The 12,466-nt window shown below is 46.8% G+C and overlaps 2 protein-coding genes across 3 annotated transcripts in view; one reads left to right on the top strand and one right to left on the bottom strand.

Annotated features, from left to right (window-relative positions):
• Window positions 1–215: 215 nt before the first annotated feature.
• GNPDA1 (glucosamine-6-phosphate deaminase 1) lies at window positions 216–11,489 on the bottom strand. 2 transcript variants are annotated; one of them, XM_061151595.1, is made up of 7 exons: window positions 11,361–11,489; window positions 10,364–10,493; window positions 7,013–7,114; window positions 5,327–5,509; window positions 4,159–4,343; window positions 2,345–2,519; window positions 216–1,662 (listed from the first exon to the last, which is right to left on the bottom strand). In XM_061151595.1, the coding sequence occupies exons 2-7, from the start codon at window positions 10,485–10,487 to the stop codon at window positions 1,562–1,564; spliced, it is 870 nt and encodes a 289-aa protein (XP_061007578.1). In that variant the 5' UTR covers window positions 10,488–10,493; window positions 11,361–11,489; the 3' UTR covers window positions 216–1,561. The 2 variants fall into 2 exon arrangements, with proteins under 2 accessions (XP_061007578.1, XP_061007579.1); XM_061151596.1 differs by lacking the exon at window positions 11,361–11,489 and adding an exon at window positions 11,054–11,211.
• The window catches only part of LOC133062894 (uncharacterized), a 62,580-nt gene continuing 61,478 nt past the window's right edge, over window positions 11,365–12,466 (top strand). Inside the window, exons 1-2 of the mRNA XM_061152245.1 lie at window positions 11,365–11,584; window positions 12,015–12,128. Coding sequence (XP_061008228.1) covers window positions 11,365–11,584; window positions 12,015–12,128 — 334 coding nt within the window. The remainder of the gene's footprint in view (window positions 11,585–12,014; window positions 12,129–12,466) is intronic.

Here is a 12,466-nt window from a genome sequence, read left to right on the forward strand (position 1 = left end):
TTTTTCACACAGGCACTTCATTTTTGTGAAATATTTTGGTTATTTTCCTCTCTGGTGTTTGAAGAAGAGATCAACAGTTGCTGTGACTGTGACTTCCTGCTGAGCTGCTATGAGGAGTGAGTGTGATGCTTTACTCACTAGCTGTTCTCAAAACATAGAAATATCAACCCAGGCCAGCTTCTGACCTCTGGGGGAGGAAGTCCACAAATGACACATTTTACTTGAAAATACTGGATTTAATAGAAAATAGCACATTGTAAACAAGTCCATTGATCCACTAGCTTAAAACCGAATGGCAGCACAATCACGTATAAAAGCTAAAGGTAAAACACTGGTACCAAAAACAGCGCTTAAAGAGAGGCCTGAGCCAGGCTCTGAAAGATCTTTCCCAGAAAAGAGGTGGCAGCAGCTTCCAGCTGGCACAAAAACAGGGAGGAGGAGGCAGCATCCAAACCGTCAAGGCATAGAAGTAAGAGGAAAGAGCAGTGGACTGATTTTGTGATCAAGGAACAGAGGAGAAAGGGGCAAAAGCATTGTGTTTCCTGATGTTCTGGAAACATGAGGCCATGCCACAGGAGCCCACGAGGGTTAGGATAGGGTGTTTTATGTGGGGAAAGAATATTGGGCAACTTCAAAAGAAGTTGGTATGTTTTTGGCACTCAGCTCTTAGGGGTGTAGAACATGTCACTTGTGTGTTTCTAAATTCAACTGAGCTGCTTGCCCTGGCCCCATAACTTTGGCTGAATACAGCTTTGAATTTGACAGTGTCTGTTGCCCCTGTGGACCTCGTCCATGTGTATGAGAGGTTCCACAGTGAGACTCTGGAACAAAACACAGGACTCTGGTGGGGAAAATGTTCCGCCTTCCAGTGCTGGAAGGTCCCTGTGGGAGGGGAGTGTGACGTGGGTGGGTCCCTTTAGGCTCTGAGTTTATCAGAGAAAGCCTTCTCTCTAGCCCCACCCACCCAAATCCTCCCTCAGAGTCCTCTGAGTTCAAGGAAGGGCCAACTCAAAGAGTGGGGGGAAAAAAATGGGGAAAAGAAAGGAAGGGATAGTTTCCTTCCCATGGCCTCTGTTATTGACCAAAGGGACTGCTTCCTCATACTGATTTTAGTTTATTCCTTAATCTAAAACAGTGATTCTCAAATAAGGGGCAGGTCTGTTCAAGGGGGACTTTCAAGACTCTCCAAAGAGGTCCTATCCAATATATATAAGCCCTTAACTCCCTCCCCAGTTGAGAATCAGTGCACATGGTAGAACTTACTGATGGGAATGTAGTATACATGTGAACAGTGTCAGAGACAGAACAAAAAGCTAAAAACCCCTAGTCAGTGGGGCAGACATCAAAATTATGGATTTTTTTTTTCCTGATTAAAGAGTAAGTTACAAACAAGTAGCTAAACTCCATGACCAAACTCCACGCTGCATAGCCAAGAACAGTTCGCCCACTTATCTGGAGTAACCATACTAGATTAAAGAAATACAATTCTGTCATCCTAAAGACAATTTCCAGAAAGATCTGCCTGTTCCAATGAGGTACTTGATACCAGGATTAGCACAGACTAATCACTGTATGGTTTCTTAGAAGACTGGCTTTTCTCTATTTCTTTCTCTTTGATACTGTACAAGGGGTCCACCAATTTGTTATGAACAAGCATTAAACCTACAAAAAATAAGAACAAAAGTTGTTAATGCAGGTAGAGGCAGAGTTCCATTATCAACAGTAACGTCCAGGAGCTCTCAAATTTTGTCCTAGAACTGGTACTCATCATCATTTTTCTGTGGGCCCAAATGATAGACATCCTAAGAATAGGAAAAGAATTTGTTATTCCTATTGAATGCTAGAATCCATGGGACTTTTATAAATTCAGTCTCTAGGACAGTTGGCCATTGTAAGTTGGCCATTTGTTCACCAAAGAACAAATTCCTATTTGCCTACTCAGTAAATGAGGATTTTCATGTTTGAAGCAGTGAGTGTCCTCTTTAAAGTAGAAGAAAAAAGATCTTCATGACAGTTCAGTGCCTTGACTAGAAGTAAAAGGCCTGTATGAGATCTGAAAAGATAAAAAACCTGAGGCTCAGTATCACTGCAAGGAGTTTACCAAATTACCCTAGAACTCCAACTTTCATTTCATTCTTTTCTCCTTCTCAGAGCAAGCAGGTCTCCAAAAATGGACCCTTCCAGTCATGGATGGAAGAAAAAACTGTATTCTGAGAGGAGGGTTTGTTTTTTTTTTAAATCACAGTTGTGAATTACAGTGGCCAGAGCATGCAAGCTAGATCCACTCTTCACTCCTGGCACATCTGAAGTTGGCTACCTACTCTCTGACCCACCTCACCCTCACCTTTGAAATACTTGACGGTCTTCACTTTCAACTCCAGGGTAGCATCCTCGTCACACACAAACACTGTGCGGGGATGCTGCTGGAAGGCAGACACGGTCCACATGTGGTTCACTCCCTCCTCGATGGCCTTGTACAGAGCAAACGCCTTGTGAGCACCTGTGATGAGGATCATTACCTGGGGATCAGAAAACAAGCCTGTGATGGAGGAGAAAGAGCAGCGAAACTGGAAGTCTAGACACCTGAATTCTAGTCTGGCTACCCAAAATGATCGTAAGGACTGTTTTTATGTCACTGTAAGTCATTAGCACAGGACATACTGTGCTCCACCCTCTATGTGCTTTATCATACAAGTAGCCTGAAGTGGGGAGCGTCAGTATCCCTACATTCTAGGATAAGGAAGTAGGTTCTGTGATGGGGGTTTAAGTAGCCTGCCCCAGGTCGTTTCTAACCTAGAGTCCGTGCTCTTGACCACCACGTAATTGTGTCTTCTGGCACCTCTGATGATGTCTGTGAAAGTGCCCTGTGGACAGATGTGCCGTGCACACAGAGGCCCACACCTTATCCCAACTGTTCTGACACCAGGTCCCAGGGCTTCTAGGCTGGGTGAGTTTTCAGTGACAAACTGAAAAAGAGGGGTCACCATTGGCACTGCCTACAAGGAGGCCTTGGAAGCAATGGTGTGAGTTATCTGTATGGCTGCTAAAGTTGAATCCCAATAAGGCTGCCCCTAAGGTCACTTTTCAATTCAGAGTATTAGACCTGCTCATGTGACTTAGAGTAATGCTTTTTGTCTAAGTAAAACAGGCACAGACTCCCCTCGACACTTAAAATATCAAGATATTAAGTGTTGGAAAGTGATTATAAATAGCTCTCCATACACCCTTTCATTGTAATTCACTTGTACCATGGAGTTGTGAGCAGGATCTACTGTTCCTTGCTTGAAAGATGAAAAAACAGAGGCACAAAGAGAAATGTGACTCTTTCTTCAGGACGCCAGAATTCATTTTTAAAAAGAGAATTTCCAGCCCCAGGTCCTTTCTGCACCTGCAGGAAAAGCCCTCAAACCACAGTATTTACCAAAACCAGCAAAATGACCTCCCTAGGTACTGATCAAGGTTTCCCAACAGGAATCTGCTGCCATTGATCATTTCACAAAAGCTCATTTTAGACAGGGAAACTTTTTCACTGATTTACATGTTTGTGTACAGACTTGGGCAAGGAAAGTTGAAGCTAAAATTTCTGTAGCTGCTTCTCACTGAATATATCAGAAATGAAGAGAAAAAGCTTCTAATGAAAGTAAGGAAACTGGAATCACAAAAAATTCAAATGATACCCAGATTTCTATAGAAAGACTCACTAAATTCAGGTCAAGATACTATTTCCATCACACTTCTCCACATTTATGAATCTCTGCACACAGGGCTATAAGCACAAGCATCTTGCAGTTGCAGGGGGAGCTCCCTTCAAGCAGTGACTGACCGCCACCAACGGCAGGGAACCAGAGGGCCCCCTCAGTGCCTGGGCAGGTACAAATTCATATTCTGACATTAGTGGTGCTGGGTAAGCAGAGACTAGGAGCCTGCGGCTTCCTGGGCAGTCACTGCTGAAAGGTTTCGCCTCACACTGGGAGGAACGGTTACTTCCAGAGAAGAAAGAGTACAGAGAAGGGTCTCAGTTGGGACTTTAGCCTTATTTATAATGTCTTCATTTTTAATAAAAGTGAATTCAGGTAGTACTTGTATAGTTAAAATTAACAGCAAAAAGACAAGTCTAGCACCCCCAGTGAAAGGCCTGTGAACCCCTTGCACCCTTACCTCTCTAGCATCCATGACAGTGCCCACGCCCACCGTCAGGGCCATAGTGGGCACCTTGGCAAGATCTCCATCGAAGAACCTAGCATTGGCCAGGATGGTGTCCATGGCCAGCGTCTTCACACGGGTCCTAGACACCAGACTGGAGCCCGGCTCATTGAAGGCAATGTGTCCATCAGGGCCAATGCCTGCCCAAGAGAGACGGGGCAGCCCTGTCGATGCCAGGGATCCAAGACTTCAAGAATGGACAATCTCTCCTTCCTCACTTAGGGTCTGAAAAAAATCCTTGAAAACCGTGTCTCTTACCTCATTCAGTTAAGGTACACTTTAAGCATCTGACCTTCCCCCCTTGTTTCTAGCTGAGGCATACACACACATTGTTAACTTGCTAACCCCCTCAGAAAGCTAAGGAGGGAGCAGTTCAAAAAGCATCTGCCCCCCAGATCATCCAAGTATAACTTTTCTCTCGTCTGCCACTAGTCCTGGGTCCCACTGCTTGGACAGAGTCACACTGAGTAAAACATATACAGGGCCTGGAAAGGGGCTGCCAGGTTTATAATATCTCAAAACATGAGCATTCCTAGCCTCTTCCTCCCCACTTTGAAGTAAAGAAGGGTTAAATCTGGAGCAGTAAAAAAACTGTTCAACTTCAGCCTCCCACCTCCACCCGCTGTGGGTGACTCCAGAGGCCATGACAGACGGAAGTGTAAGAGGGCAACTCAGGGTAGGGACACCCTAGGTCCCCACCCTCTCTCTGCTGCTCTGACTGGCTGACCCAGGGCAAGTCACAAAACTCTGGGGTTCAATCGCTATTTATAGTGTGCAGGGGTTGACGGTAGAGTCTTTTGGAACTACATGAGTCTGATTTTTAATGTCTGACTGATCAGCCAGTTCCCATGACTGATCCATAAAACTCTGTCTAGGGAACAGAAAGAATCTGAGTCTGAATCCAAATACCTCACTTTAGGCAAGACGTTGAAGAAGAGGAGATGTCCCATATCACAGTTTCTGAGCAGCAGGGGCTCCCACTCTGTGCCTTCCCTGCCACCTCAGGCTAACAAATGACCCCTGTCACTGGCACAGAGAGGAAGCTATTTGGGAGACAGGCATGGGTCTTGTCCTCCTCATGTGTTCCAGCCACCCTGGACACCTGCTGCAGTGTCGAGCTCACCTCCAACAAACAGCTCAATCCCGCCTGCAGCCTTGATCTTCTCTTCAAAGGCATCACACTCAGCCTGCAGGTCAGCTGCATTCCCATCCAGGATGTGAGTGTTTTCTGGGTGGATGTCAATGTGCTTGAAGAAGTTGTTCCACATGAAGGAGTGGTAGCTCTCTGGGTGGTCTCGAGGAAGGCCTGTGGGGCAATGGCTGCACTCAGTCATGCCAGGCTGAGCCAGAGTCCACCTCCCAAAGATGCCAGGATACATCCTGACCCCCAGAGACACATTCAGGGAAGAGCCTATCAGGGAGGCTGGAGCCCCAGCCCTCCTACCTCCAGCCACTCAGGATAGGCTGAGCTGGTATCCTTGTCTGCTCATGACCATGGGACTAGGCCCTCATTCTGATCTCCTTTCACAGGGGAATGCCCAGAGGCTGCAGGCCAGGGTCATTCTGGGCCTCTAGAGGTGGGCTAGCCTCCTGGGGGGTAAGGACTGGGTCCATCTAGGGAAGGAAGCAAGCATGCCCCTTACCCTATGCCTCCTACCCCACCATTCATTCCCAGTTATACCCTGCTCAGCCTGAACCCCAACTTGAACACCAGGTGGCTGGCGAGAATTAATTTCAGGGCTTCCCAAAGAGGATATTTTTCAGTCAAGAAGAATGTTTAAAATGCATGTTTCAGGGGCTGGGTATGGAGAAGGAAATGGCAATCCACTCCAGTATTCTTGCCTGGAGAATCCCATGGACGGAGGAGCCTGGTAGGCTACAGTCCATGGGGTTGCTAAGAGTCAGATACTACTGAGTGACTCCACTTTCACTTTTCACTTTCATGCACTGGAGAAGGAAATGGCAACCCACTCCAGTATTCTTGCCTGGAGAATCCCAGGGATGGGGGAGCCTGGTGGGCTGCCGTCTATGGGGTCGCACAGAGTCGGACACGACTGAAGTGACTTAGCAGCAGCAGCAGGGGCTGGGGCTGGGGTGGGGAAATGGGTAGTTGATGTTTAATAGCTAGAGTTTTAGTTTTGCAAGATGAAAAGAGTTCTGGAAATTGGTTGCACAACAGTGTGGAAGTACATAATGCCGAACTGTACACAGAAAGACAGTTAAGATGATAAGTTTTATGTTATGTGTAGTTTACCACACTTAAAAAAAAAAAGAATCTTTCAAGTGAAACCATTACAAGATGATGGTAGGTGGTACAGAGGGTGACAGGAGTCCAAGGTGCCACTTTTCATCAGTGGGACGGACACCAGTCTCAGCTCCCCTCCTGGTATACGTGGCAGGAAGGGGACTGGAAGATGAATAGTAGAAAGTCCAGACACAGACACGGGGGGACACACCCCAGCCATGGGACCCCAGATCCCACCTGCAGCCATTTGTTCCAGAAAGAAATGGCATGGAGTTGGGGAGGAGACAGAGGGGGCAATATGCTAAAGTTTATCAAGTGTCTGCTCTGTACAAGAAGCTTCCACATCTGTTATATCACTTAATGCTTACAGCCCAAAAAGTCAGCTTCATTAGCTTCATGTCATAGCTGAAGAAACCAAGGCCTGGAGGATATGGTATCACCAATTGAGCCTACCACCAAATGTCACTGGTTCCGAGATGTCCCCAATCCTCTCCTGGCTGATCTGTAAGGCGAGGAGTACGACTTTCCTGGAATCAGGTAAGACCGTGAAAGACAAAGACTCACCCACATACTCATCCATGTTGAAAGTCTTCACATACTTGAAGGACAGGTCTCCATTCTTATAGTATTCAATCAGTTTCTTGTAGCAGCCAAGTGGGGTGCTCCCTGCAAGAGAGGCCACAGCAATGAACCCCCTTCAGCCTCCCACTCCTAGAAGCCCAGAGGGCAACCAGGAATGAATGAGGGATGCTACACTAGGAATACCTGTCAGATATCTGAAGTCCTACCTAATGCTCAATCCCAACTGCCATCCATTAAGTTGCTAGTTTAACAACCTATTCTCCCCCTAGACTGTAAGCTCCAGGAGGGCAGGGCTATGTTTGTCTTGTTCACTGCTGAATCCCTAGCACTTAAAACACTGATGATTGAAATGACTGTGATTAGCACCTGAGTGAATGTCAGACTTAATTACCAACACGATATTCCCTGAGCAACCAGTATGTGAGACGTACATTATGGGCATGCAGAGAAGTGACAGACTCAGCAGCCACCCTGGAAAAGCTCACTGTCTAGGGGAGGGGTCACATTACACCACATAATGTCAGCTGTGGTACAGGCTAGCCTGTGGGTTCGGGGAGACTTCCCCTTGGAGGAGCAAACTCTTGTGTGCAGTCTCATTAAAAAGTCAGTCATAAACCCATAAAGAGGCAAGAGGACTGCTGTAGATTAAGAAACTAGATATGCATGAAGCCTGACTGGACATTGGATTAATTTTTTAAAAACTACAAATAATAAATGTGGACAATTAGAGGGAAAATTAATATAGTTTGTGTATTAGATGACATTGTGAAATGATTTTTAATTTCCTTAGGTATGATAATAGTATTGTGGTTATATAAGAGAATGTCCTTATTCTGAGGAGTTATGTGCTAAAGGTCTTAGAGGTAAAAGACTTAGAGGATCTCTGGACCTTTCAAGTCACTTATAAGGAGTGTGTGTATGTATAGAGAGAGAACATGAGCCACAAGAGATGAAAGTAAATATGGCAAAATGTTAACTGGTGAATCCAGGTAAATGGTACCTATTCTTTCAGCTTTTCTGAATATGTGAAACTGCTAAAAATAAAAAGATGGAAAGAAAAAAGCCCCACCCAAACTAGGTCATTCTTTTCATAACCCACTAATGGCTTCTTATTTCACTCTAAATAATAACCAGTCCTAACAAAAGCTGTATATAACCTGGCCCCTGGCTGCCTCCCACCTGCCTTAAGAATCCTGCTTCAAGCAGTTTCACCTCAGGGCCTTTGCACATGGGGTTTGTTCCCTTTGCCAACAATGCTATCCTACCAGTATCTGCACAGCTCACTCACCTCTTCAGGGCCTTTACTCAGAGACTTTTCCTGCCCCCATATCCAACACTGTAACTCCCACCCTTCCTGGACATTCCCTATCACTTTCCCTGCTTCATTTTCTCCTTCCCTCTTATCACCATCCAATCTACTCTGTATTTTGCTAATTCACTTGTTTATGATCTGTCTCTCCCACTATAATTTAAGCTTTAGGAAGGCAGGAATTTGTGTTCTTTTTATTCATTGCTGTATATCTGGCATCAAGAACAGTTTGGCATACAGCAGGTATTCGAAAAATATCTGCTGAATGAATGGCAGCAGCAGCCCCATTCACACAAAATAACCAGCCTGGCCCTGTGACATGGTCTTAGCTATGCCTGAGCTACACAGCTTCCCTGTCCTCCCCCTGAACTTCGTCATGTCCATTTTCCAAACTTCTAGCCTTCCCATCAGCCCTGTGTGTTGTTGTTGATCAGGCACTACGTTGTGTCTGGCTCTTTGCGATCCCATGGACTGTAGCACACCAGCCTCTTCTGTCCTCCACTATCTACTGGAGTTTGCTCAAATTCATGTCCATTGAGTCAGTGATGCTATCTAACCATCTCATCCTCTGACACCCTCTTCTCCTTTTGCCTTCAATCTTTCCCAGCATCAGGGTCTTTTCCAATGAGTCAGCTCTTCGAATCAGGTGGCCAAAGTACTGGAGCTTCAGCTTCAGCATCAGTCCTTTCAATGACTATTCAGGGTTGATTTCCTTTAGGACTGACTGGTTTGATCCTGTGAGCTCCCCATTATCTAGCCAATAAATTCCTTTTCTTCTTAAATTAGCCAGAGTAGGTTTTGGTAGCTTCCACCCAAATCCCTGACTGGTGCTTCATCTAACAGAAGGACTAGTCCAAGGAACCCACGTGGAAATGCTGTGCTAGTTCAAGTGTGATAGTAAGGAAGGAGCCATGTCTTCGATGGCCCTGAATACCACTCTGAGGGGCTGGATCTATTTTGCAAATGACAGGGCAATGGGGAGGGGTTTCAGCAGAAGCCCAGACTCCAATCTAGCCTGGCTGTACAGTTAGAAAACAGGATGTTAGTGTAGCCCCATCCTAGTCTAGGATGTTAGTGGTTTCACATGCACCTGCATATACTGTTCCCATAAACCTCTCCAGCAGAGATGGGGAAACTTCAGCTCACAGGCCAAATCTAGCATACTGCCTGCTTTTGTAGCATTCATAAATTAAAGGACAGTTTAAAAAACAAAAGAATATTATGACATATGAAAGTTATATAAGCTCAAACTTCAGTGTTGGTAGTTTCACTGGCAGTCAGCCATGCTCATTTATGTATTGTCTATGGCTGCTTTTGAGCTACAAGGGCAGAGTTAAGTGGTTGCAATGGAAACTGTATGGCCAATGAAGTGTAAAATATTTATTACTTGGCTGTATATAGAAAAAGCTTGAAGACTCACCCAGTAGTATCGGGGCCACTGAGGCAAATCCACCCCACCTCTGAAAGAAATAATCAGAACATTTGCCTTGATGAGCTAGAGTCAAAATATCCTCTGATAAAGGCAGCATTCTGATTTTTTCTCCAAAGAAATTGGGACTGTTTTTCACTTAGGTTCTATGTTTAATTAAGCCTTACAGAATTGCTTTGAGTGACTATCTTCTCAATTCTTCCAAAGACGGTGCTTAGTTACTAGCACTATAGGTGCAGAGAAGAGAAATTAATTCATTACATAAAATGTATGTCTTAAGGTATTAGGACTTAATTCTGTTAAGGGCACTTGGCTCCCAGGGCTGATTTAGAGAATATAGCCTAAAAATCAAAGTTTTTCATGCCTAACCAAGATCTCTTCTACTCCAGGATTCTTAAGGAGCAGGCAGCAACAAAACCAACCCCAGAGGAAGCTAGGTCCTCTGTTTTGTATGCCCAGGGCGCAGGGGAGTTGTTCACTCATAGGGGCAGTACCTCAGAGCCCTCCTTGCAGTTCCTTGGCTGAATGAGCCTACCTACCTGGACCGTTGAGAGCCCCTAATGCCTTTGCCCACTCTCCCCATTCCACAACGCACCAGTAGGGAGCCCCAGGGTGAAGTACTTGTCTGGCCCTGGGTTAAACTGGATGATGCGGTTCCTGATGTATTTGGCCGCCCACTCACTGGCCTGAGAATAGTGGTCCAGGATGATGAGCTTCATCGTGTCCTGCAGAGGCAGGTGACAGAAAGAATCATTGGTAAGCCATAAGGAGAAAGGGGTGTAGGTGGTTGGGATGGAGGGGTAAGCCCGTAGGCTAAGCCAGGAAGAGGAACGCTCTTTCAGTTCACAGGAATATCAAAAAGCTGGGCCAAGTGGCTCCACCACCCAGCAGGAGGCGCTGCTGCGGGACAGACCTGGGTTCTAATCTCGGTTCCTCTATTTATCACTGCAGGACCTCGGTTAAGGACCCAAGTTCTTTGAGCCTGTTTTTTCTTAACGTGAAAATGGGGACAACAGCGCACCTACCTGAGAGATTTCATGATGGTGAATATTAAATGAGAAAACGCCTGTAAACCACATAGTATTCAACATAATATGTTGGCTAGTATGTTGTAGCTCGACCCAGGCCCCCATTCCCCTTCTTGACGACCCTCACCTGGCTAGATGCTATGCTCTACCCTTGAACAACTCCTCACTAAACAGGTCACGGGATCATCTTCGATCACTAGAGTAGGTGGGGGACTGGAAAGGTGTGTTCTCTCAGTACCAGAGAGAGGTGCTCCTACCGGCCGGCCTTGCTTTGTGAATCCTGTTTCCACCAAAGAACTCAGGAATTAGGGCGTTTACTCCTCCCCCAGCACTGCGGTCAAATCAGAGTGGGAAGGCCCGAGGCTGAGGTGGCTGGGTCTGCGATTCATGGGGTTTCCCCACGACCGAAGTTTTTCCCCCACCCCAATGGCAATCCCATCGCCCTCCCAGGGAGGAGGTCCAAGCAGATCGCTGGGAATCCAGGCCCCGGGGTACCAGAGGCTGGGCAGCGCCCGGACCCCGCCCGCGAAGAGCGTCCCTACGGACCCCGCGCTCCCCACTTACGCGGATGCCTCCCGCGGCGGCTGCAGCGACTGCGCCGGCAGCCCCGCCCCGCGCGGGTCATGTGGCTGCAGGTCACGCGGTGGCGCGCTCGGTCTGCGGGGCTGATTCCGAGGGGCCGCGGCTCAGCGGAAGATTCTGCCCCGCGGGCCAGGGCCGCCCACTCTTATCTGAGTTCCGGGGCCGAGTAGTTCCGGGCCGAGTAGGCCCGGGGGGCGGCGGAGGAGGTTGGTGGGAAACGGAACTTGGAGACTGGTTTGGTGGGAGAGAGAGACGGGAGGGGGATTCCAGCTTGCTCCCAGGGATGCAGTCCCCCGGGCGGGGGTTCTGGGACCAGGTTTTCAGTTTTGGGGGTGAGGCCGGGAAGGAAGAGCAGAATCGCTTCCTCTAGGGCTGAGCTTGGCTCCGACCTTTATTTTTTTAGATACCATTTCTTTACCTAGATAGTACTGCTTTTTGTTTGTTTGTTTTCAATATAATTGGATTTTTTTCTGCCTCTAGGGGAAAAAAAAAAGATCAATCTTTGCAGCAGTATAAACTAGAGAAAAATGTAAACTCTTGGTCTCCTCTATTCCTCCATCCTGAGATAATCGTGTTAACAGTTTAGACTACATCCTCAGTGAATTTTCGTTAAGATCCTTATATTATATTTCACAGAAATGAGAACATGCCGAACGGGCCATCCCAAGGCAGCTGGGCGCCCATGTCTTGCAGTTCCCCTGCCTCGGCTCGCCCCTTTCCTTTTGGGCCCCGCTGCGGCTCCATCTTCTGGTGAGACCCTGATGAGCTGGGACTGTGCAGCTAACACAAGTTCTGGGTACTTGTACTTTGGCTTCACTGTTGGTGTAGGGTTTTTTTATTTGTTTTGCTTTATTTATTTTTTTAATTTAGTTAGAAATCTCATCTCAGCCTGAGGATTGCAGATGTTTCTCAGTGAGGTTCCCACCCCATCTCCAAACACTTATTATTTTAGATAATAAGCTAAAGAGTCGGACACGACTGAGCGACTGAACTGAACTGAGTCAGCAGCTAGTCAGTTGCCTGATAGGTCCAGGAAGTGACCTTAATTGGGCCTGTTTCCACACAGTTGGGCTTCCTACATAGCTCAG

The sequence above is a fragment of the Dama dama genome, chromosome 9, assembly GCF_033118175.1.
Source record: "Dama dama isolate Ldn47 chromosome 9, ASM3311817v1, whole genome shotgun sequence".
Taxonomy (NCBI): Eukaryota; Metazoa; Chordata; class Mammalia; order Artiodactyla; family Cervidae; genus Dama; species Dama dama.

Excerpts from the sequence above, each read along its gene's own strand:
- GNPDA1 (XM_061151595.1), bottom strand. The coding sequence starts at position 10,487 with ATGAAGCTCATCATCCTGGACCACTATTCTCAGGCCAGTGAGTGGGCG. Across the intron at positions 5,510-7,012 it reads CAACATGGATGAGTATGTGG|GCCTTCCTCGAGACCACCCA; the intron begins GTGAGTCTTTGT and ends ATTGCCCCACAG. Across the intron at positions 4,344-5,326 it reads GATTGAGCTGTTTGTTGGAG|GCATTGGCCCTGATGGACAC; the intron begins GTGAGCTCGACA and ends TCTCTTGGGCAG.